Source organism: Typopeltis vanoorti, chromosome 5 (assembly GCF_054136105.1).
Source record: "Typopeltis vanoorti isolate ZY-2024b chromosome 5, IOZ_Tvanoo_1.0, whole genome shotgun sequence".
NCBI lineage: Eukaryota > Metazoa > Arthropoda > Arachnida > Uropygi > Thelyphonidae > Typopeltis > Typopeltis vanoorti.
Window position 1 is genome coordinate 65,308,855 of NC_143553.1, and position 25,666 is coordinate 65,334,520.

At 37.0% G+C, this 25,666-nt stretch overlaps 1 protein-coding gene across 2 annotated transcripts in view; it reads right to left on the reverse strand.

Moving 5' to 3' along the window:
- Positions 1–24,297, reverse strand: part of LOC150106483 (ubiquitin domain-containing protein 1-like) — a 72,720-nt gene extending 48,423 nt beyond the window's left edge. For both annotated transcript variants that reach the window (XM_090392469.1, XM_090392470.1), the window contains exon 1: positions 23,866–24,297. In XM_090392469.1, coding sequence (XP_090248595.1) covers positions 23,866–23,947 — 82 coding nt within the window. In that variant the 5' untranslated portion in view covers positions 23,948–24,297. The remainder of the gene's footprint in view (positions 1–23,865) is intronic.
- Between the last annotated feature and the right edge of the window lie 1,369 nt (positions 24,298–25,666).

Consider the following 25,666-nt stretch of genomic DNA (forward strand, 5'->3'; position numbering starts at 1 on the left):
TTACTTGTCAAGACTCCAACATTACCAGATCTTATATTTCTATAGTCTAAGGCATTTTGTACAGTATCAATCCACCTATATCTTGGTCTTCCTCTGGGTCGTTTTCCTGCCAACCTGGCAGAGAACACTTGTTTTGCTAATCTTTCCTCTCCCATTCTATTTAAGTGACCATACCATCTGAGATTAGCTCTGCTAACGCATTCCTGGATGCTGACAATGTCAAGTTCTTTCCTAATATTCTCGTTTTTAATATGATATTGCCATTGTTGCCATCTGTTCACACCTCTACTCTTTATCAGGACTCTCATATCTGTGGTCTCAAGTCTTTGGTCAAGTGTTTTACTTCTAACCCAGCTCTCAGATCCATAAGTTAAAACTGGTTTGAACACTATCTTGTATACGGCTAATTTAGTGTTCCGACAAATTTCTCTCTTATTCCATATGAATTTTTTCAATTGACTTCCTACCATACATGGAGTTTATTTTAATCAAAATTATAGTAATTCTGAGTGGGACTGCACTGTGAAGATATCCACAAACTGAAACAAGATACTTTAATAATATGTACTTTTAAAGGCAGTACTGAATTTTCTTTTTATAGAAAACCTTTCTTCCTGGCAGATAGATCCATTCTTCTTCACGCTATCAACCATAAGAGAAGACATGTATTATCAAAACTCTTATACAAAGAGCATGCACAATTTGTTCTTCTGATTCCTTTTTATTGGAAGAATTAAATAAAATAAATCACATTGACTACTAATGGATATAACAATACCATGATTATTCCTTGACCAGACTATATTCTAATGTTAAAAGCACATCAGAACATATAGCATAGGTTCTCTGCAAGCATAATCAATATGCCACTTTCCAACCAGACTTGGAAACTTTTTTTTTACCAGATGCCAGGGATAAACTACTACCCTTTGCCTGTTTGGTGTCTACCAAGCAGCTTCCTCATGTTGACTTATTTTGGACAGATAGATCATTCTAATTAGTACATGGGTCCAAGAATATTGAAGTATATGAATCCAAGAACACCAAAGTTACATCATCATCAAATTCCTGACATGTACCCTCAAGGGATGTACAGGATATGATAGTACTACATGAAAAATTTACATCATTACTAACTTCTTATCTACAATTTTCCTCCAAATCAGTCTGTTACTTGTCAAGACTCCAACATTATCAGATCTTATATTTCTATCGTCTAAGGTACTTTGTACCGTATCAATCCACCTATATCTTCTTGGTCGTTTTTTTTTCGACCTGGCACTTGTTTTGCTAATTTTTCCTCGCCTATTCTGTTCAAGTGATCATACCACCTGAGATTAGCTCTGCTAACGCATTCCTGGATGCTGACAATGTCAAGTTCTTTCCTAATATCCTTGTTTTTAATATGATATTGCCATTGATGCCATCTGTTCACACCTCCAATCTTTCTCAGAACTCTCATATCTGCAGTCTCTAGTCTTTGGTCAAGTATTTTACTTCTGACCCAGCTCTCAGATCCATAAGTTAAAACTGGTTTGAACACTGTCTTGTATATAGCTAATTTAGTGTTCTGACTAATTTCTCTCTTATTCCATATGAATTTATTCAATTGACTTCCTACCATACCAGCTTTGTTGATTCTGTTGTCTATTTCCATATTTAATTTACCATCTTCACTAAAAATCATGCCTAAGTAGCTGCAATGTTTTACTTGTTCCACAGGTTCCCCATTCACAACACAGTTGATATTTTCAATGATTCTGCCTATTTTCATTGTTTTTGTCTTTTTATTGCTGACCTTCATATCATATCTATTAAAACAGTTATTCAATTTAGTCAGAGAATCTTGCAGACTTGTAGCGGATTTATTTAGAAGTATAACATCGTCCGCATAAAGCAAAGAGCTGACATTAACATTTCCAATTTTGATATCATGTTTAATACCACTTTCCCTCATAATGTGATCCATATAGATAATGAATAACAGAGGGGATAATGTGCATTCTTGTCTCACACTAGATTTGACATTAAACCATCTTCCTGTACTTCCTTCAATTCTAACTGCTGACTTAGAATGCAAATAAAGACTAAGTATTGCTTGATATAATGCCCCATTGACACCATATAACCGTAGCGTATTGAATAGCTTCTCTCTTGGCACCTTGTCATATGCCTTTTCCAAATCGACAAAACTTAAATACAGATCTTTGTTATATTCCAATGATTTCTCCACTATTTGTCGTAAAGTGAAGATCTGACCCTGACAGCCTCTATTTGACCTGAATCCAGCTTGTTCTTCACCAAGCTTTTCTTCCACAATTCTTCTCAACCGTTTCTCAAGTATACTTGTATATATCTTGCCAGGAACACTCAATAGGGATATACCTCTATAATTCTCACATTCAGTTTTATTTCCCTTTTTATATATAGGTACTATGAGAGCTCTATTCCAATCATTGGGAATTTGTCCCTCTGTCCAGGCATTCTGAACTATGCAGTGCAGCCACTGTAAGACTTTTATACCACCATACTTCAGCATTTCTGGTCGAATATCATCAACTCCTGTTGCCTTTCCATATTTCAAGCCTTTGATGGCTTTTTCTACTTCAAGTATGGATATGTATTCCTGACTGCATGCCTGTTGAGTGTTTTTTACCACTGTGCTATCACTGCTTGTTTCATTTAGCAATTATTCGAATTAATTACTCCATACTTCAAGGATATATTTTTCTCCCATTTTCATTTCACCTTTATTATCTCTAACTCCTTTTACAGCACTCTTTCCTCCATTCCTAAGCTTCTTCAACAACCTCCAGAATATTTTGCCACCTTTTTGATATTTATTTTCTATGTTCTTGCCAAAGTCCTCCCATGACTCTCAATTAGCTAGTTTTACACAGTGTTTAGCTTTCTTACATTTGTCTCTGTATTCTCTAAGAGCACAAGCCGACTTATTTGCCAGGAACTTTTGATATGCTTTCTTCTTTTCCTTCACTGCCTCTTTAATTTCCTGTGTCCCCCATGGAGTTCTAATTTTTCTATCCTTCAGACAACTTCACCACATGCCTCTCTTGCTGAATCAATCAGTTTTCTTCAAGGCTTGCCACTGAATCTCCAAGGTTTGGTTCGTGTTCTCAAACTCTTTCATTTGTTTTCAATAATCTTTGTGTATTTTAGTCTACAGTTCACATCTGAGAGCTGCTCAACTTTTATTCGCTTTAAAACAAAAGAAAAAGCCATCAAAGGCTTGAAATATGGAAAGGCAACAGGAGTTGATGATATTCGACCAGAAATGCTGAAGTATGGTGGTATAAAAGTCTTACAGTGGCTGCACTGCATAGTTATTCTTTTATTCTTACATGTTATTCTTTTCAATATGAAATTCAATTTTATCCTGCTTAAGACTAAATAGTTATCACTTCCAATTTCAAATCCTGTGTAGACTCTGGTGTCCTGCACCAGGGATAAAACATCACTATCCACAATAACATAGTCAATGAGACTTTTTTTTATTCCTTGCCTCTTCTCTCCATGTGAATTTGTGTACATTTTTATGTTGGAACATGGTGTTAGTAATAACCAGTCCATGTCCTGAGCAAAAATCCAACAGGTATTTGCCATTATTATTAGCTTTGCTCTTTTCTCCAAATTTTCCCAAAACATTTTTGTATGTCTGACAATCACTTCCTACTCTGCTATTTAGATCCCCAACAAGGACCAACTTTTCCTTTTTCATTGTGTCAGTAGCTTTCTCTAGAGCCTCAAAAAATTCCTCCACTTCTACCTTAGTAGAGCCTTCTGTGGGGCCATAGGCACAAATAAGTCTCATTGTCCAGTTCCCCGTTCTGATATTTGCCCAAATCACTCTACTTGAGACTGCCTGCAATTCAAGAAGATGAGCCTCGTATTTTGTGTTGAATATGGCTACTACTTCATTTCCTTGATTGTCATTGCCTGAATATAACATTTTGTATTTATTGCTCAGAAAGATCTCACCATTTTTTGTCTTTTTTGTTTCAGTCAACCCTATTGTGCATCTGGTACTTATCTAATTCCTCTGCTAGCTCCATTTCTTTGCCATTCAGGCTTCTTATATTGATAGTACCGATCTTTAACTCTGGTGATGTTGAGTTGGGGTGTGTTTTCAGATTTGTTCCAATAGCTGACTTTTTGCTGTTCGCACTGGTTCCCTGGCGAAAACAACGGGGGCCTTGTTTAACCGGGCGACGCCCTAGCTGGCATGAAATTTTGTCATGTTGTACCATCATTTTGTATTTTGGTTTAACCAATAGGAATACAATTTGGTCGGCTAAATCCCAAATTACCAGCCCATCCTCGTTCGTTCAGTATCCAGGTAGATACCGAACAGGGTGCACCACGAGAAGGTGAGGATTAGACATTAGGTCAGAAGCCCTGGTCGGTTCTCTGCATTCCTTAGGTCATTCTTTGTCTTATAAAATTTTATTTCATTGTTCTCATCTGTCCAGAGATTTTGGAAATAGGTCACTCATTTTTCTAAATCTATTTTTTGTATTTTTATCTTTTCTTTTATTTCTTTATTCATGTATTTTATTACTTTATAGATTTTGGGTTGTGGCTTAAATAAATCCTTTTCTAGTTCTGTTATGAAATTGTTCCATCTTTCTCTATGTTTTTTCCTTACTTGTCGTTTTGCAACTGCACTATTTCTTTTATATTCTATTTCGGCTTCTATTGCTTTGGAATTTAGGCATTTCTGGCAACTGTCCTTTTTTGGTTTTTATTCTATTTTCTATTTCTTTGTTCCAGTCTCGTAGTTCTCTTTTCTAATCCATTTGTGCTTTATTCCTAAGCTTTCTGTTGCTGCTTTTGTGAGAATTTGTTTCAAAATTTCCCATTCATCTTCTATGTCACTTGATTCATGTGTGGTTTCTGATTTTAAGTTTGTGCATTTTTGATATTGTTGTATAACTTGAGGATCCTCTAATGAAGAAATTTTGTAGATTGGCTGGTAAGAATTTTCAATTTTATGTATTTTTAGCCACTTTGGTATAAATCGAATTTTTGCTGATACCATAACAATACATACACATGCTATTTACAAGTGGAAATTACAAACAAGTGAATAATTTCACTTCTAATAGTTTAAAACTTATCACTCTTTAGATCTAACTCACTAACTTTGCAGAAAGCTACTGATACTAGGCTATTTAAATACGAAGTTTACATTTTCCACTTTATGCTCTTATTTTAAAACATACCTCTTTCATGCAATAAGAATGGCCATGAAATGAAAAAGAGAGAGCAATCAAAACATAGATGGCAGTCTCTATTGCGGTCTACACTGTCCTTACCACTAGGCTAACATGACTGGGGGTTTTTGTCATCACAAAAGATAATTTCAACACAAAATGATTCTACACTATCTAGTGCAGGGATGGCCAACCTATGGCGCATGCGCCAAAAGTGGCGCATTTAATCCCAATGATAATAATAAAAAAGTAAGCCTATTTATGCAAAAAGTATTAATCAAAAACCGATTTATAAGAAAAAAAAGTTAAAACTTAGTAATTATTTTTAGCGATTTTATTGTTTTGTGGATCTTTCGCACATTCATTGGTTTGATCCTGAGGTGCCAAGCATTAGCAAAATTGGTGCGTCACAGGTTTTTAATTAGCCAGTTTGCAAGAGATACTCACGGGATATGGAGTTGTGCTCTGTTTGCTCTTTGTAAACATTTGCAGTTTTTTCGAAAGTTAAGCCTTGTTTTTACATTCAGTTACCCATCACAGTGCAAAAGAAAACAGAAGGTGATAGTAAGTGTGAATTCAGTGAATGATGGAAAAATGAGTTCTTACTTATAGCTAATCTGCCAAGGAAACCGTTATATATTATTTGTGAAAATACTTTCTCACATAATAAAAGACATGATCTTAATAGACACACAACATCAGACTGAAATACGAGGAGAACTGAAGTGCTTGGATCCGAGTTACAGATAGAGAGAATCTCGTTTTTACATTAAATCAATATATCACCTCCATATTAACATACTTTTGCTGGGAGTTTTTAAGGGTACAAGAGTTGTACGATGCATCTGAATTCGCAAGTGAAAACATTGGAGCATTTAACGTAAAAGGTTGGCCACCCATGATCTAGTGTTACATGGCAAATGAGTTTTGCTACTTCTTATGGTGAATGATTTGAAAGCTTGCTGGCATGAACATATTCCATTGTCACTTCAAGATAATACAGTAATAATTGTTGAAGAACAGGGATGCCATTTGGAAAGCTAGCTGACACAATTTTGTTCATATTATCAAGATATACTCTGCTCCAAGAAAAGTGAACATGGCTGCAATTTTCAACAGAATCAGTCACTTGTTTTCTATAACAAATTTCCAGACACTCCATAATGACAACTGCAACTGACCACTTTAAAACCCCATCTACATTACACTCTCCCTCTGTATAAAAATGCTGCACCTGCACTCTTCAATACATAAAGTGCAACTTACTCTTTCTGCATACAGAGCTTACCATCATTAGTATCTCAAAGCATGCTTTCACTGGATAGATAATGTAATGTAGGTAGATTATATACATAGTGTAAAGCAGCATCAGTTGAGCACTTTGTGCAGCAACTTTTTTTTTTTTTTAATGAAAAATTAGACATTTTTTGCTATGCTTTTTCAGAAACATAATGTGCACAGAAGACATGTATTATCAAAAGCATTGTGGTGTTAATTAGAATACAAAGTTTAAACATTTAAAAAGTTACAAAATATTTAATTACTACAGAGCAGACATACAGAGGTCTTTAAAGACTAACACCATTGGATTTACAAAGAGCGTTTGCATGAGTAAACTATTTTATTTTGATAAGACATCCACCTGGGAGAGCAGAAAGGAAAAAATCCATTACTAGAAAACAATGCTATGGACTCCATATATGATAAAGGAAGAAAGTATTAGTGATTTATGGAAGCACATGCAAATCAGATCAAATAGTTATTTAGATCACGATAGAACAACAATTCAATACCACAGGTAAAAGTACACATTATTAAAGTATCAAGAAAGGAAAGACTGATGTTAAATTTAGGTTCAATAGTGAACTTAATATGGGAGTACATGGAGTTTATTTTAATCAAAATTATAGTAATTCCGAGTGGGACTGCACTGTGAAGATATCCACAAACTGAAACAAGATAATTTAATGATATGTACTTTTAAAGGCAGTACTGAATTTTCTTTTCATAGAAAACCTTCCTTCACTGGCAGATACATCCATTCTTCTTCACACTATCAACCATAAGAGAAGACATGTATTATCAAAACTCTTATACAAAGAGCATGCACAATTTGTTCTTCTGATTCCTTTTTATTGGAAGAATTAAATAAAATAAATCACATTGACTACTAATGGATATAACAATACCATGATTATTCCTTGACCAGACTATATTCTAATGTTAAAAGCACATCAGAACATATAGCATAGGTTCTCTGCAAGCATAATCAATATGCCACTTTCCAACCAGACTTGGAAACTTTTTTTTTACCAGATGCCAGGGATAAACTACTACCCTTTGCCTGTTTGGTGTCTACCAAGCAGCTTCCTCATGTTGACTTATTTTGGACAGATAGATCATTCTAATTAGTACATGGGTCCAAGAATATTGAAGTATATGAATCCAAGAACAATGAAGTTACATCATCATCAAATTCCTGACATGTGCCCTCAAGGGATGTACAGGATATGATAGTACTACATGAAAAATTTACATCATTACTAACTTCTTATCTACAATTTTCCTCCAAATCAGTCTGTTACTTGTCAAGACTCCAACATTATCAGATCTTATATTTCTATCGTCTAAGGTACTTTGTACCGTATCAATCCACCTATATCTTCTTGGTCGTTTTTTTTTCGACCTGGCACTTGTTTTGCTAATCTTTCCTCGCCTATTCTGTTCAAGTGATCATACCACCTGAGATTAGCTCTGCTAACGCATTCCTGGATGCTGACAATGTCAAGTTCTTTCCTAATATCCTCGTTTTTAATACGATATTGCCATTGATGCCATCTGTTCACACCTCCAATCTTTCTCAGAACTCTCATATCTGCAGTCTCTAGTCTTTGGTCAAGTATTTTACTTCTGACCCAGCTCTCAGATCCATAAGTTAAAACTGGTTTGAACACTGTCTTGTATATAGCTAATTTAGTGTTCTGACTAATTTCTCTCTTATTCCATATGAATTTATTCAATTGACTTCCTACCATACCAGCTTTGTTGATTCTGTTGTCTATTTCCATATTTAATTTACCATCTTCACTAAAAATCATGCCTAAGTAGCTGCAATGTTTTACTTGTTCCACAGGTTCCCCATTCACAACACAGTTGATATTTTCAATGATTCTGCCTATTTTCATTGTTTTTGTCTTTTTATTGCTGACCTTCATACCATGTCTATTAAAACAGTTATTCAATTTAGTCAGAGAATCTTGCAGACTTGTAGCGGATTTATTTAGAAGTATAACATCGTCTGCATAAAGCAAAGAGCTGACATTAACATTTCCAATTTTGATATCATGTTTAATACCACTTTCCCTCATAATGTGATCCATATAGATAATGAATAACAGAGGGGATAATGTGCATCCTTGTCTCACACCAGATTTGACATTAAACATCTTCCTGTACTTCCTTCAATTCTAACTGCTGACTTAGAATGCAAATAAAGACTAAGTATTGCTTGATATAATGCCCCATTGACACCATATAACTGTAGTGTATTGAATAACTTCTCTCTTGGCACCTTGTCGTATGCCTTTAACAGAACGGAAAAACTTAAATAGAGATCTTTGTTATATTCCGACAGCCTCTATTTGGCCTGAATCCAGCTTGTTCTTCACCAAGCTTTTCTTCCACAATTCTTCTCAACCATTTCTCAAGTATACTGGCATAAATCTTCCCCAGAACACTCAGTAATTCTCACATTCAGTTTTATTTCCCTTTTTATATATGGGTACTATTAGAGCTCTACTCCAATCATCAGGATTTCGTCCCTCTGTTCAGGCCTTCTGAACTATGTAGTGCAGCCACTGTAAGACTTTTATACCATCATACTTCAGCATTTCTGGTTGAATATCATCAACTCCTGCTGCCTTTCTACATTTGAAGGCTTTGATGGCTTCAAGTATGCATATGTATTTCTGACTGTATGCTGTTGAGTGTTTTTTACCACTGTGCTATCACTGCTTGTTTTATTTAGAAATTTTTCAAAGTAATTACTCCATACTTCAAGGATATCATTTTCTCCTGTTTTCATTTCACTTTTATCATCTCTAACTCCTTTTACAGCACTCTTTCCTCCATTTCTAAGCTTCTTCAACAATCTCCAGAATATTTTGACACCTTCTTGATATTTATTTTCTATGTTCTTGTCAAAGTCCTCCCATGACTTTTGTTTGGCTAGTTTTACACAGTGTTTAGCTTTCTTAGATTTGTCTCTGTATTCTCTTAGAGCACAAGCTGACTTATTTGCCAGTAACTTTTGATATGCTTTCTTCTTTTCCCTCACTGTCTCTTTAACTTCCTGTGTCCACCATGGAGTCCTGATTTTTCTATCCTTGCAGACAACCTCACCACATGGCTCTGGGTAAATCAATCAGGTTTTCTCCAAGGTTTGGCTCTTGTTCTCAAACTCTTTCTTTTGTTTTCAATAATCTTTGTGTATTTTAGTCTACAGTTCACATCTGAGAGCTGCTCAACTTTTATTCGCTTTAAAACTTTCTTCATTGTCATTCTCTTCAATATGAAATTCAATTTTATCCTGCTCAACTAAATAGTGATCGCTTTCAATTTCAAATCCTCTGTACAGTCTTGTGTCCTGCACCAGGGAGAAAACATCACTATCAACAATAACATAGTCAATGAGACTTTTCTTATTCCTTGTCTCTTCTCTCCATATGAATTTGTGCACATTTTTATGTTGGAACATCGTGTTAGTAATAACCAGTCCATGACCTGAGCAGAAATCCAACAGGTATTTGCCATTATTATGAGCTTTATTCTTTTCTCCAAATTTTTCCAAAACATTTTTGTATGTCTGACAATCACTTCCTACTCTGCTATTTAGATCCCCAACAAGGACCAACTTTTCCTTTTTCATTGTGTCAGTAGCTTTCTCTAGAGCCTCAATAAATTCCTCCATTTCTACCTTAGTAGAGCCTTCTGTGGGACCATAGGCACAAATAAGTCTCATTGTCCAGTTCCCCGTTCTGATATTTGCCCACATCACTCTGCTTGAGACTGCCTGTCATTCAAGAAGATTAGCCTCGTATTTAGTGTCAAATACTATGGCCACCCCTTCTTTTCCTTGATTGTCATTGCCTGAATATAACATTTTGTATTTAATGCTCAGAAAGATCTCACCAGTTTTTGTCTTTTTTGTTTTAGTCACCCTTATTATGTCGATGTCGTACTTATTTAATTCCTCAGCTAGCTCCATTGCTTTGCCATTCAGGCTTCTTATGTTGATAGCACCGATCTTTAACTTCGGTGATGTTGAGTTGGGGTGTGCTTCAGATTTGTTCCAGTAGATGACTTTTCGCTGTTCGCCCTGGTTCTCTGGCGAAAACAACACGGGCCTCGTTTAACCAGGCGACCCTCCATCCGGCATGAAATTTTGTTATGTTGTACCATCATTTTGTATATTGGTTTAAGCCAATAAGAATACAATTTGGCCGGCCAAATTCCAAATTGCCAGCTGATCCTCATTCGTTCAGCATCCAGGTAGATACCTAACAGGGTGCACCACGAAAAGGTGAGGATTGGACATTAGGTCGGGTCCTGGTCGGTTCTCCGCATTTCTCTAAAGGCTATGTGGAGGTCTCCTCTCAGTTATACAGCTTTGAACCTTAAGCACCCCATCCGATTCTTAAAATCTGAGAAGCCTGGCATTGCTTACTATACCATTTGACAAAGGACACCGAGTTTTTTTGAAATAAAATCAAAATTCTTCATTCCAGTAGATTTATTTGATTGACTATTTCTTAAATTTTGTGAAATTTTACGACACCATCCGAATCTTAACTGCTCTGATTGCATGCCAGTTTCAAAGTTTTGAGAGGTAATTACCATTAATTGTTCATTTTGTTGTTGTTGTAATAATGAAGATGCTATGCTATCTTGAATTTTAATTACAAAAGCTATCCACTGTTTTCCTATGAACTCTAATAATGCATTCTCCTCTTAACTCAAATGGGACTGACACATAAGCAAGTAAACATTTATTACATTATTTGTTTAAAAGACCAGATTTATGTTTATGATTGTGATTTTGTTTTGAATGTTTTAACTGATCTCTTCTCTCCCCAATGACGTTCTTGTAACACAGGATGAAATATCTTGGAGTTTAATAAATTCTAATTTTCTATACATGTGCCAGCCATTATAAAAATGTTATATCTTACTACATGTTCCTTTAAAAACGTACAGATCCTGCAGTAATGATTACGTCAATATCCTATTCTTACTCATACTTTACTAAGAAATGTTCACTACATGCCACCCCAAAGTCTCCTGCCAGGCAGAAATCAGAAGAATCATGAATAACTTGGATATGAACAAAGCATCTAGTACTGATGGTATATCATCCCACTGTGCTAAAAACTTGTACTCCATAGCTATCACAGATCACCTTTTCAATTTTTCTTACTCAATTGGCATCTATCTATCCCACAGTATAAAAATAAGCCTACATTTCAGCCTATTCAAAAAGAAATGACGGAGGTCACTGACAGCCAACTTCTTCACCTCTTGGAGGCTCACTAGCTAATTAGCAACCACATTAAATGTTGGTTGCACTACTCACAATCCACAACTGTTCAAGCCACGAAAAGTTTGGAGAAACTCATGTGATTGCTCTCGATATTCCTAAGGCATTTGTTTGTATCTAATACAGCTCGGCACACTATCAGATATGTCTTCTAATCCTTTACAGTGGGTTGCCAACATCCTCGTTGATCACTGTGTCATGACTGATGGCTTGCTCTTCTTAAGTTTTCCAATCAATGCAGAATACCCAAAGAGTCTGTACTTTCACCCACTCTTCTACATAGACGGCATCTCCCAACCATTCCAGATGCCCAACATACAATGCCCACTATATCCTTTTGCCAGAAACTGTCCAAATTAGACACAAAAAAGTCTCCTGGCCCTGATTGCATTCCTCCAATTGTCCTGAAGGCTTGTACACCAGAATTGACTCTCCTATGTTGCCTGTATATAATGTCTTACTCCACTGGTATCTAACCCACAGCCTGGTAATTGGCCTATATTCAATCCATTCCCAAGAAGAGTGACAAATGACTGCCGTCCAACTACTACCCCATCTCGCTCACCTCAGTCCTGTCTAAAGTAATGGAAAAAATCATCAATCCCCAATTCCTATACTACCTTGAAGTTACCTTCCAAATAAATGACTGGCAGTATGGATTCTGTTGCTGCCGATCAGCAGGAGATCTGCTCATATATGTCACCCATCTCTGGACAAATGCCATGGAGAAGTTTGGTGAATCTCAAGCGGTTGCACTTGATATCTCCAAGGTGTTTGACTGGGTCTGGCACAAGGGCTTACTAAGCAAGCTGCCATCATTTGGTCTGTCTCAAGACTTCTATAGTTAGATTACTAGCTTTCTGTCTGGATACACACTATATGTGATGGTGGTGGTGGTGGTGAATGGTTCCTTATCATCTGACCATTCAACTAATGCTGTGGTTCCACAAGGTTCTGTCCTCCCACCAATCCTCTTCCTGCTAAATATCAATAACCTACTTCAGCTGACCTCCAACCAAATACACAGTTTTGCAAACAACAGCACATTGCACTCCTCCCTTTCTTTTGATAAACTTTACTCTACACAACTCACCTCAATCTACAGTACATCAAACACCACTGCCCTCAATTTTGATCTCCAAGCCATCCTCCAATAGGGTTCAGATAACCTAGTCAATTTCAATGCTAATAAAACCCAGTACTGTTTTAATTCTCATAAAAAAGAACCACTTTATCCTAGTATTATTTTTGACAACACCCAAATTTCCAGACAATTTGAGATTTCTCTTCTTAGAATTACCTTGACATCAGACCTCTCCTGGCATAAACACATCACAACCATTGCATCCTCAGCTTTAAAAAAACTAGGATTTCTCTTTCGCTCAAGACGTTACTTCACCCCTGAACAGCTCTTAACCTTATACAAATCACAAATCCACCCAGCCATTGAATACTGCTTTCACATACGGGGCAGGACCCCCAAAAGCTCCCTCAAAATGCTTGACTCAATACAAAGGAGAGCAATCAGACATTAATGATCCATCTCTTACCAACTCACTCCCCTGACTTTTGCACACACGATTATTCTCTGCACTATGTGTATTCTACAAATATTTTCATGGAAAATGTTCATCTGAAATAGCATCAATAATTCCTCCACTTAGTACTAAGCTCGTTGGAACATGTGCAGCTGCTGCTCAACATCCCTTCACAGTGCACCTTGAAACCCACAGAACAAGTTTCTTCTTCCCTCCTTCATCCCCGAAATTGCTGTACTATGGAACAGTCTTCTCCCTGTTGTGTTCCCCAAAGAATACAATATACAGTCATTTAAATCAAATGTGAACAAGTACCTTTTTCCCGAACCCACTACTCATATGGTACTACATGGGTGGTCTGAAAAGTTCTTGGCCTAACAATGAAAAACGGATTTATAATTTCAAAATTATTTTTATTTTTCAGCATAATCTTCCTTAAGACTAATACATTTATTCCAGCGATTCTCCATTATCCCGTTCCTGTAGTGGTTCTCAGTAAGATCTCCAATATACCCCTCTAAAGTTGCAATCACCTCTTGATGCGAAGAAAAACGCTGACCAGCGAGGAAGTAGTTTTGGGAAGAGACAGAAGTCAGAGGGAGCCAAATATGGAGAATTGGGTGGATGTTCCAACAATTCATAGTGCAGATCACTTAATTTCCCATTGCCAAAACACATGTGGGGAGGTGTATTGATCTGATGAAAGATGATTTTTTTTTCCTGCAAATTGGGTCTTTTCTCACGAATTTTTTCGTCTAGCCTGGTTAAAAGATCAGAATAATATTCTCCGGTTATTGTTTGACTCTTTTCAAGAAAATTAATAAACAAAATGGCTTTAGCATTCCAAAACACTGATGCCATGACCTATCCTGCTGATGGAACAGACTTTGTCTTCTTTGGAGCTGAACAACCGGCTTCTGTCCACTGTTTTGACTGCTGTATGGATTCTGGTGTATAATGATGAATTCAAGTCCCATCCATAGTAATAAATCGATGCACAAGATTAGTTATATTCTTGTTAAAGTGCTCCAAGCACTGTTCAGAGATTTTCATTAAGCGCATTTCAAATCTACTGTGAGCAAGTGCAGTATCCATCTTGCGCAAAGCTTTTTCATTTGCAATTCTTCATGCAAAATATATCCTACACGTTCTTTTGAAATGCCTATAGTCTCAGCAATTTCACGCACTCTGACTCGCTGGTCATCCAATACCATATTGTGCACTTGATCAATGACTGTGTTGTTACATTATTTGGATGTCCTTCATGTGGATCATCTTCAAGGCTGGTACGGCCACGTTTAAACTTGGCAGCCCACTTCTTAATTGTCGAAAATGAAGGAGAAGAGTGCCCATAAACTTTTATGAACTTCGAATGAATTTCTTTTGGCATTAAACCTTCTTTTACAAAGAATTTTATAACCGCACGATACTCAATTTTATCCATTTCAAGGGATACAGACAACACTTTTGCTTCAGACAGCTAGCTGTATATTAAAAACTATTTGATAGAATGACTTGCAATTTCACATGGATGCTTATGACAGATGTATCAACTTAGAAAAAAAAAAACTTGTCAATAGTGTTGCCGTCTATGGTCAGGGCCGAGAACCTTTCAGACCATCCTTATAGATGCCAACACTATCAGCAAGATTTTTTTTTTTTTTTTTCTAAGCTGGTGCATCTGTTGTAAGCATCCATGTGAGACTGCAAGTCATTCTATCATGTAGTTTGTTTTACACAGCTGTCCGAAGCAAAAGTGTTGTCTTTATATGCAGTCATTAGCATCTATATACAAGTAGCCCAGTCTTGAAGTGACTTCTGGTGTAAACTTTGTTTACACTTGGATAAAGGATGAAACCAAGAATATAAATTCTTGGCATCTTTAATTCATAGTATAACCAAGTGGAAAAAACTTTCAACAGATATGAATCTAGAAGAAAACTTTCAGTAGTGCTTAAGGTTAAGGTAACCAAAAATAAACACACAATCATGAGAATTTAGTATTAAATTCCAGTCAATTATATTAAATCACTGAAATTTTCCTAATTGCTGTGTTTGCATATAAGGAACATCATGAACTAATATTCATATTATTAAGAGAGACCTCCAGGCAGGCCATTTTTATCTGCACCAGTTGTCATGTTTGTTCTCGAATTCATTCACACTATAGTCCAACCACATAAGTGAGAGCTGTTGTTGGTAGACTGCCAAGAAGAGTCAATTCATGCTGAAGGGAGAAAGTAATAAAGAATGTACAAATTGGTCACCAACATGCGAAATCACATGCTTTATACATAAAATTTTCCAACTGTTATACAATCAAAATAGTTACCACGTTAAAAACTACTATGTTCATATAAAAGAGAAGTTAATTTTCTGACGTGTAATAATAAACATTCATCCCACAACACGGATTGATTACCCTATTATCGGAATGGATTCTCCTTCTTTTCACATGTGCAGAAGTGTCAAAGGGTCTCGTATCTGTGGGTGTACTATACCTGCACTTATACCCCTTCAATAACAATCCATTCTTATCGTACACCACTCCATGAAAGAATAATTTGGCTCTTATCACCATTCACTCTCAACTTCTCAGGATGCCCTCTCTTCATTCCCCCCCCCCACACACACACACATACCAAATAAAATGAAAAATTCCAAAATTCCATTTACTGATATTGTGTGTGATCCTTTCAGAAGTTTGTAAGTCCCAATCACATCAACTCTCTTTCTCCTGTTTACTAGCAGCTGCAGCTCACAAATTCTCAATCTGTATTCTGTCTTCATAATCTGTATTCCACAATAATTCTCTCTCTCACTTGCTCTCTCCACTGTATCATAATTACCACAGAAATGAGGCCAGTGCACAATAGTCCAAGTGAGGTCTTATCAAGGCCTTTTAAAGAGGCAAAATGACTTCTTTATCTTTAAATATCAAAGTTCATTTCAGCAATGCCATTATCCTCTAAGTTGTATTATTATTATTATTACGTGACATTTCCAGGGAGTCCAAGGACTCATAGTGGGAGGGTACACTACTCTACCTCGCTAAATACAACTCATCCTCTCCACTACTACACTACTATCATCAACGGCATCTATCGCCCATCATCGCCAACAAGAGTATTATTTTTTTGTCTGTAAATTGCGTGTGTTCTGAAGGCCAATTTGTCTGTATGCAGGATGAAAAACCCTGCTACCACTGTTTGAGATCAGCTAACTCACCTCCAACTGATAAAGCCCATATAAGGATTCCCCTCATCACAGCGAGAATTGAACCCAGATATTTTCCAATCGAAGGGCACAATGTTCCGCTGTTCTTCCAACTGCACTACAGCAGCTAGACACATCGAGGGAGGGTGCATGCTCTACAACTCTGTCTCCACCAACTACACCAGTGATGGCAAACCTATGACACGCATGTCAACACTGACACACTTGAGGATTTCAGGTGACACACCTTGGATGTTGAAAAATATTGGTAGTCTGATGATAAAACTAATTTCGATAATTTCATTTTATTAAATTAATTGTATAATATGTTATTAGATATATGAAGAGTCAAAGGCTTCAATTCGGTGACATATGACTTGTTTAAGTTAAGGGATATTACATCCCATATCATTTCTTAACCGAATTAGAAACTCGAAGAGTTTCATGCCGAATATAGTAGAAACTATATAAAGTTCGGCGATTCCAAACATAAGCAAATACCTGGATACTGCAGCAACTGACCCTAAAGGTAGTGCAAGCTGAGGCAACTCATGTCTAAGGTGGAGCAAGCTCCGATCACTATTCTTGATATTTACCCATAATGTGAACTTAGCTCCTAGGAGCTGTATTTCTGTTCAACATTATGAGAGAAGGTCACTACCCAGACCGGTTTCGACCTTTATTGAGGTCTCATCAGTGAGTAGGTAGACCTAGTTAATATCAAGTTAGTAGTGAACAAAACTTACAACCCTTCTATGAGTATTGCCGAGATGTGTCCTAATAAATTATTAGATATATGAAGGGCCAAAGGCTTCAATTCGGCGACATTCGGTTAAGAAACGATATGGGATGTAATATCCCTTAACTTAAACAAGTCATATGTTGCCGAATTTTTGGCTCTTCATATATCTAATAATTTATTAGGACACCTCTTGGCAATACTCATAGAAGGGTTGTAAGTTCTGTTCGCTACAAACTTGATATTAACTAGGTCTACCTACTCACTGATGAAACCTCAATAAAGGTTGAAACCAGTCTGGGTAGTGACCTTCTCTCATAATGTTGAACAGAAATACAGCTCCTAAGAGCTACGTTCACATTATGGGTAAACATCAAGAATAGTGATTGGAGCTTGCTCCACCTTAGACATGAGTTGTCTCAGCTTGCATAACCTTTAGGGTCAGTTGCTGCAGTATCCAGGTATTTGCTTACGCTTGGAATCGCCGAACTTTATATATATATATAGTTTCTACTATATTCGGCATGAAACTCTTTGAGTTTCTAATTCGGTTAAGAAACGATATGGGATGTAATATCCCTTAACTTAAACATTGTATAATATAATATGAATTCATAGATTGTATATCAATATCTTATTAAATAAATAGCCTAATATGATATGTATAAGTCACCATCTATGATTAAGTAGTTAAATTTACAATGCATGTATGCAAGTGGCACATCATCAACGTCAATATTTAAAAAAAAAGATGTTTGACACACCTGGGTAAAAAGGTTCGCCATCACTGAACTACATCAATGCTATCTACCACCCACCACCACCACCATTAGTATTTTCACAGACAATCACAAACATCCATGTCCATGGTGGGATTCGAACTGCAGCCTTTTGGCTGGAGAGCGGATACACTTACCACTCGGCCAACCAGGCTGTAGTATTTGCAATTATGTATCTTGAACTTCAACTTCTTATCTACTAAAACTAAGATTCCTAACCTGATCAGTTTCTTCTGGCACAATATAATATGACACTTGATATCTAATCATACAAAAGTGAAAGACTTTACATTTACTAACACATAACTGACAGCTATTTATAAATGCCCACATTTCCAATCTATTCAAATCATTCTACAAGTACTACATATCAGTCGCACTATTGATTACCCTGCCTATCAGTAAACAGCTGTATGTTGTATGTCAAATCCTTCCCAATGTCATTAATGAATAAACTGAATAACAATGGACCAAGGGCTGATTCTTGTGGTGCACCACTGGTTACATCCTCTTATCTCCACACTAATATTTTATAATCCAATCCCATATTGCTGGGTAATTTCTCCACAAAGCAAGATGGGCAGCTTGCAGTTCGTAAACTGCAAGCTGCCCATCGTGGTCCAAACACACGGCCGATCTTTAAAATTTCGATACCAAGGTCTTTTGCAATCGTATTTAATTCTCGTTAATTTTTTGGTGATTGATGATAAAAAGCATATAATTTATCCAAAAATATTTCAAAATGATTTATTTCTTTAATGTTTTTTTATCGAATTGTCTAATGCTAAGTGTAAAAAATGAGCGCAATGCCAAATCACAACGTTGGGAAATTTTTGTAGAAGTTTGATTGCAACACCTAATTTGTTTCTTAACATTACACTAGCTCTATCAGAACAAAATGCAATGAGATGATTTTTTTTTAAATACTTATCAGAAAATCCATATGAATTTCAAGTAGCAATTATAGTAGCATGTATACATTCCACGATGGAATTTTCTAGTTCTAAAAGATTACTAAACAAGAAGAACAAGGGGCTCGCAAATTTGAGAAAAATTGAACAAAGGGCTCGCACGAGCCCCTTATAGCTCACCACTGGGTGTATCCATTCTTCTTGTGTAATTCACAATGGTAACTATTACAGAATGCAAGTAACTTGCTCAAATATGACCTTCCCTTAGTAAACCCATGCTGTTCATTATTATGACATCCTCCATGGAGTAACTCATTATCACAAAGTAAATTCTCTGTCAACTTATTTCTGTCTGCAAGCCCTGTCCAATTTATCCAAAATCACCACCACTCCTGAGATAGTGATAGGCAGATTGTTGGATAGATCAGTCTTTGCACCACCTTTGTGCAATGGGATTATCATACAGTTTTTCCATTCCTGGAGGAATCTCACCTGTTCTGAGACTCAAATTATATAGTCTGGTCAAAGGAACAGCCAGTTCAGCTCATCAGTTCAGTCTCATCAGTATCAGTCCCGGTTGACAAATTTTATTCAACATTTTTATGTAACAGCTCTAGTACCTCTTCTGCATGCACCTGAATTTCTTCATCCAGTGAAGAAATGGTGAGCTCAATATTGCATACACCAGGTCGATGGCTTTTAACAAAATCAACACTCATTAGCTGAACAATCTCTTCTGCATCTGTCACCTGCATACCATCTGCACTGAGTAGAGTTATTTGTTCATATTCATCAGTTATTTTACTTGCAGCATAACAATAGAATTCTTTTCAAATGTCTAACTTGTAGAGCTAGTTTATTTTCATTCAAATTCCTTTCTGTATAATATTTGTAACTCTTCTGGCCTGCTCCTTATAATTTTCATAACCGACATCCTTATACACACTGTATTTCTTCCACATCTTTTCTTATGAATCTCTTGCTTAATAAGAGTATACATCCATTATTATTTCTGTCCTATTTATTTTTCAAACTCTAGGAACACATTCTAATATTGCATCATTTAAGTATTCTTTAAACACTTCCCCTGCACTGCTGATATCCTTCCCATCCAACAACCATTACTATGGCACAGATCCAACATATACTCTCAGTTGGTGATTTCCTGCTTTTCAGTTCTGTATGCAACATCCATAAACTTGATCACTTCAAGTCAGTAAAACATGATCACTAACCAAATGGAAGCAGATTCTGATGCTGTAATCAGATCTAATACTCTTTGAAATTTCTTTCTGCCAGATGCTGCTTGAGGAAGTTGTCTTGCAACCAGTGGCATAGCTGGGTGAGGGGCAGTCCACCCAAGGCAGCACTTTGAACCTTTTGCAGCTTATTCTAAAATACAGTCTCGAGAACTCAGTTCCAAATATTGTAATACTACTGCAAATTTTCCTCAAAATTGTTGTGAGTTGCTAGTTGTGAGAGGGGTTTTTCTAAATTAAAACTGATTAAGAATTACCTACATTACTATGAAATAGACTTCGCCAATGTCATCGATGATTTTGCAAACAAAAGCATAGTGTTTTAATTTATTTCCCTGTATGTCGTTTTGACTTTTTGTGGTATTTTTGGTGTGTATTGAGAGGGACGACAAACTCAGGTTTGTCGTCCCAGGCAGGGACGACAAACGTCCCAGGCAGGGACGATGGCAGCTCTTGCTGCCATCCCAGGCAGCAAGAGCTCTAGCTATGCCACTACTCGCAACAGCTCAATAAATTGCTTCATTGTTCTCATGAGATTTCACTGCTACTCAGTCAATGTTTGGATAATTAAAGCCCTCATTATTTCTCATTTCGCATCTACCTTCTTTATTTGGTAATGCATTTCTTCATCACTAGCAAATGATCCACTAAGTCTGTAATCACATCCTGCTGTGTATTTGATCTTTTAGCCTCCATCTTACACCAGATGGCTTCAAATCCAATGCCATGTGGAAAACTGTTAACAGTATTGCAGCCATAAGTCTCAACTAATCAGATTCAAGTCATTCAGCATCATCTCTCCCACCCTCTCCTATCCTGTCTATCCCTCCTAAAAATACTGTATCCATTACATTCAATACATGCTAATATACCTGATAGACAGATCTGATTAATGCCTACTACAACCTGGGGTCCAAACATATTCATCAAAATCAGTGAATTAGTTTTAGGCCAAACCTTTTTAAAGAGAAAAAAAAACAGATACAGCCTGGTTAGTCATGTAGATAGCATTACTGGTTTCGCTGTGGTTTCAATATTTCTGAATGTTCTTAGATGGCAGATAAATATTTCGTGCTACAAGACCACCATCTTGCTTACTAGACACTAAAAGGTTCCATGTTTTTGCCAGCCCGGTTGGCTGAGTGGTTAGTGTATCTGCTCTTCAACCAAAAGGCTGTGGGTTCGAATCCTGCCGTGGGCATGGATGTTTGTGATTGTCTGTGAAAATACTAGTGGTGGTAGTTGCAGTTCGTTGTAGTTGGTGGACTGAGTGGTGTAGACGGAGAGTTGTAGAGTAGATGCCCTCCCTCGATGAGTCCTTGGACTCCCTGGAGGTGTCAATAATAATAATAATAATAATGTTTGGACTCTACTATTATCATGGATTCTGCATTACAGCCAACCCAAGATACTACTGAATTATAGGTTTACAACCTCTCATAGCTGGGATTCATACTGACAAAAAAAAAAGAAAAAAAAAGAGGTAATCTGCATTTCATTCAAGCATGTGCAGTTCACTTTATTTTTGGAATATTGCAAACATTTAATATAATATGCACAATAAACGGTAAGTTATTATATCACACTTCCATAGAGTCCATTAGGAACACCTAAATGAGAGGTTTACTATTGCAAGTAATAAATTTAGTTTAATCCTTTATCCAAGTGTAAGCAAACAAAGTTTGCGCCTGAAGTATCTTCAGGACTGAGGCAACTCATGGTAAAGGTGGACCAAGCTCTCATCACTCGTCTTAGTATCTCCCATAATGCAAAGCACAGCCAGCAAAGGTTGGTCGATTGGAAGAACCTCTGCTACTAATGGCTCGCAAAAAGTTAAGCAAGTTTGAGCACGGTTAGTAGTTGGAAGGGGTTCAATCATTCGATGCTGTTGGCACACTCTCCCTCAATGAGTCTTTGGACTCCCTGGAGGTGTCACATAAAAATAATAATCTCCTTGCAGACATGTATAACACTATGCATTAAGAGAAGGGCCACTACCAGATCGGTTTCAACCTTTACTGAGGTGTGTTTAAGTAAAGAACTCTCTAAAAATTAGGTGATCCCCCTAGACCACTCCCTATTAGTGACCAAAGGCCTTTCCAACTCAGCGTTGTTCCACGCAGTGACAGGCTCACCCTGTCACTGAGAAGAACTTCTCAGCGTTGGCTCTACCCAGTGGCAGGCTCACCTCCACCACCAAACAGAGCCAAATCTCAGCGCTGGCCCAACTCAGAGACAGGCAAAACCTACCCCCCTCTCATACATCAAGGAAACGGACCACTTCCGTGCAAAAGTATGTCAGTGGGAGCTAGACCCAGAGGTCTCATCAGTGGAGCCCCCCCCAGAGGTGGTGATACCAAGGTGGAAGCAATGGAGTAGTCATATTTACCTATACAAGTTGCCAAAAGGTGTCTCACCTTATTATTATATTACTCTGGATTTAGAGAAAGATGTTGGAAGTTTTTTCCCCCCACTTGGTTAGACTATAATAAATTTAGCTTAATCCTTTATCCAAGTGTAAGCAAACAAAGTTTGTGCCTGAAGTATCTTCAGGACTGAGGCAACTCGTGGTAAACGTGGACCAAGCTCTCGTCACTCCTTGTCTTAGTATCTCCCATAATGCAAAGCACATCTCCTTGCGGACATGTATAATGCTATGCATTAAGGGAAGGGTTACTACCCAGACCGGTTTCGACCTTTATTGAGGTCTCGTCAGTGGGAGCCAGACCCAGAGATGATGATGATACTCAGGTGGAAGCAATGGAAAAGTCATATTTACTTATACGAGTGGCCAAAAGGCATCTCACCTTATTATTAAATTACTCTGGATTTAGAGAACGATGTTGGAAGTTTTTCCCCCACTTGGGTAAGACTATAATAAATTTAGTTTAATCCTTTATTCAAGTGTAAGAAAACAAAGTTTGCACCTGAAGTTTCATCAGGACTGAAGATACTATTACAAGTAGTTTCACAGGGGGTATAGGGTGAGGTCAGCCTGCTGTTAGTTTACTATTGTTTGCACATGTAGGAGAAAAGATAACCTTAACCAGCGGCCTTCCTCCCCCCCCCCCAAAAAAAGGAGAATATTATATTGATTCTATGAAACCATCAATAACTGAGGAAGAGGAGACAGATAATATATGCATCGTGATTTCCAAGAAAGTGGCTATGATGACATTATGTTGTTTTATGCCACTCAACTACTCTCTCTTGTGAGTTTTCAAAAACGAACTTCTTGCTACAGATGTTATCCAACTGTGGGAATTAACATATAGTAGAAGAAATTCTTTCCCATTCTGCCACATCGTTTCAAACGCTGATAAACTGATAGCCTTTTGCATTCAAACTCAGACGATGAACAAATGGGTAACGCCACATAACTTAATACCACATTACATATTTAATGAAGACATAATGGATGTTATTCGCAAGACTTTTGTCTCTAAGAAATTCATTCTTCTTATATCTTAGAGCTAAATGCAAATTCTTCAGTGGAGTATGACATATCACAAGAGATCAACCGAAAAAATATTCGTCATATGTGCAGGCAAGTTTCACTATTTATAGTACTTGAAGGTTCGGGGAAAAACTACTCACCAGTTTGATGAAAGCTAGTTCCATCGAGCGACTCGATTCCTGAGGATGGCCTGCTTTGCTGTGTACCAAAACAACCTCCCATTGTAAGATAAACAGCGTGTCAACATAGTGAAACATTGATGCTTTAGCAGCAAAATTTATTCTTTCCCATGTATTAAGGGTTAAATCCCATATAATTATTCCTAACAAATCGTTTTCATATTAAAACAGAAAATATCATTAAGCATTTCAGCTTTCATACTGACATACATACATTCCAACAGCGAAAAATTTTACGACAGGCTGCTTTGTTACAAAATTAATTCCATATCATGTGGAGGTGACGATAGAAAAGTACCATTTTCTCTGCTAAAATGCAATATCACAAAATATAAATCCTACAGTATTAAACATTCCAAAATTGCAGGTCTTCTCGCCTTACATTCTCGATTAAAAATCCATTGTTCGCTCACACATGCCTGAGGAATGTAGTGCTGCCGCCTATAAAATAAAAAGTAAACTATCTTAACGTGGTGAGAGAATAAACGAGTGATGTCTGCAAATAGTATACAGTATATTACCAGAAGGACTACCCCATGTATGATGGTCACATCAAGGGGGTCAGCAAGTAGGGCCAGCAATCCGCTTGTATAATGTAAAAAATTAAAGAAAAAGAAAGAATACAAACTATAGCCCGATAGATTTGAACTAGGAAAGAATGAAAATGCATTTGAAACTGAACATATTAAGGACTGGACGTAAGAATATTCTTTCCCTAAAACAAAAATAGGACCTAAGAGTAGAATTAGGTTAACAAAATCTACAACTAGCATGCATATCAAAAGCAATAAAAAGAGAGATAAAAGTATGTTCCAAGATGAATCAAGCAGGAATAAAATGACTCTCATTTCCAGGAGGCCAGATTGTTAATACTTATGGCAACAGTGAATTGAACGTGAAAGCAGAAGGTGCCAAGAATCCCTTGGTAACCAGATCATGCTACCATTGAAAACTAGACCTTAGAACTTCAAACTGTATGACTTTGAGCATTCGAGCAGAGCTAATTGAATTAACTGAAGAACTAAAGTATCTGAAATGGAATATTTTTTAGACTGTTCGCAGTTAGACGTAAGGATGAAGAAATTCTTCAATTAAAAATCCAGGCATACTACACTATAGAGCCTAAGATAACGGAAGAATCAGTTGAGTTGGATTCATGATTAACAAAAAAAAATTAACGAACAACATAATAGAATTTGGCAAAATATGTGATCAAATAACAAGCATTGTTGTCCATATCTCAAAAAGATAAATTCTCAAGATCAGTTAAGTCTATGCACCAACAATAAGTCATACTGATGAACACGTAGACTTTCGATCAGTTAAATTCAATTATAAAGAAAAATATAGTGGTTTAATTGGCCGTAATAATATAGAAGCCAGCCTGGTTGGCCGAGTGGTTAGCGTATCCGCTCTCCAGCCAATCCAGCTACCCGCTCTCCAGGCTGCGGGTTCGAATCCCACGTAGGTATGGATGTTTGTGATTGTCTTCCACCTTCATACATTCCTTCACCAAAGTATAGATATACTCTCCCAATATGGACTTGGTCACCATGGGAGCAGTAGATCAAAATCCTCCCACAATGGGAGAGGCTTTCACCTTACAGTGGGTAGAAAAATAGGCTGTTCATCATCATCATCATCATCAATAATATAGAAATGAAAACCGACTTAATCATCATCTTTTGAACTAGGACGAACAAAAATACAATAAAAGACGAACCATGACATTTACAATACACAGAACGGCCAGAACCGTTCT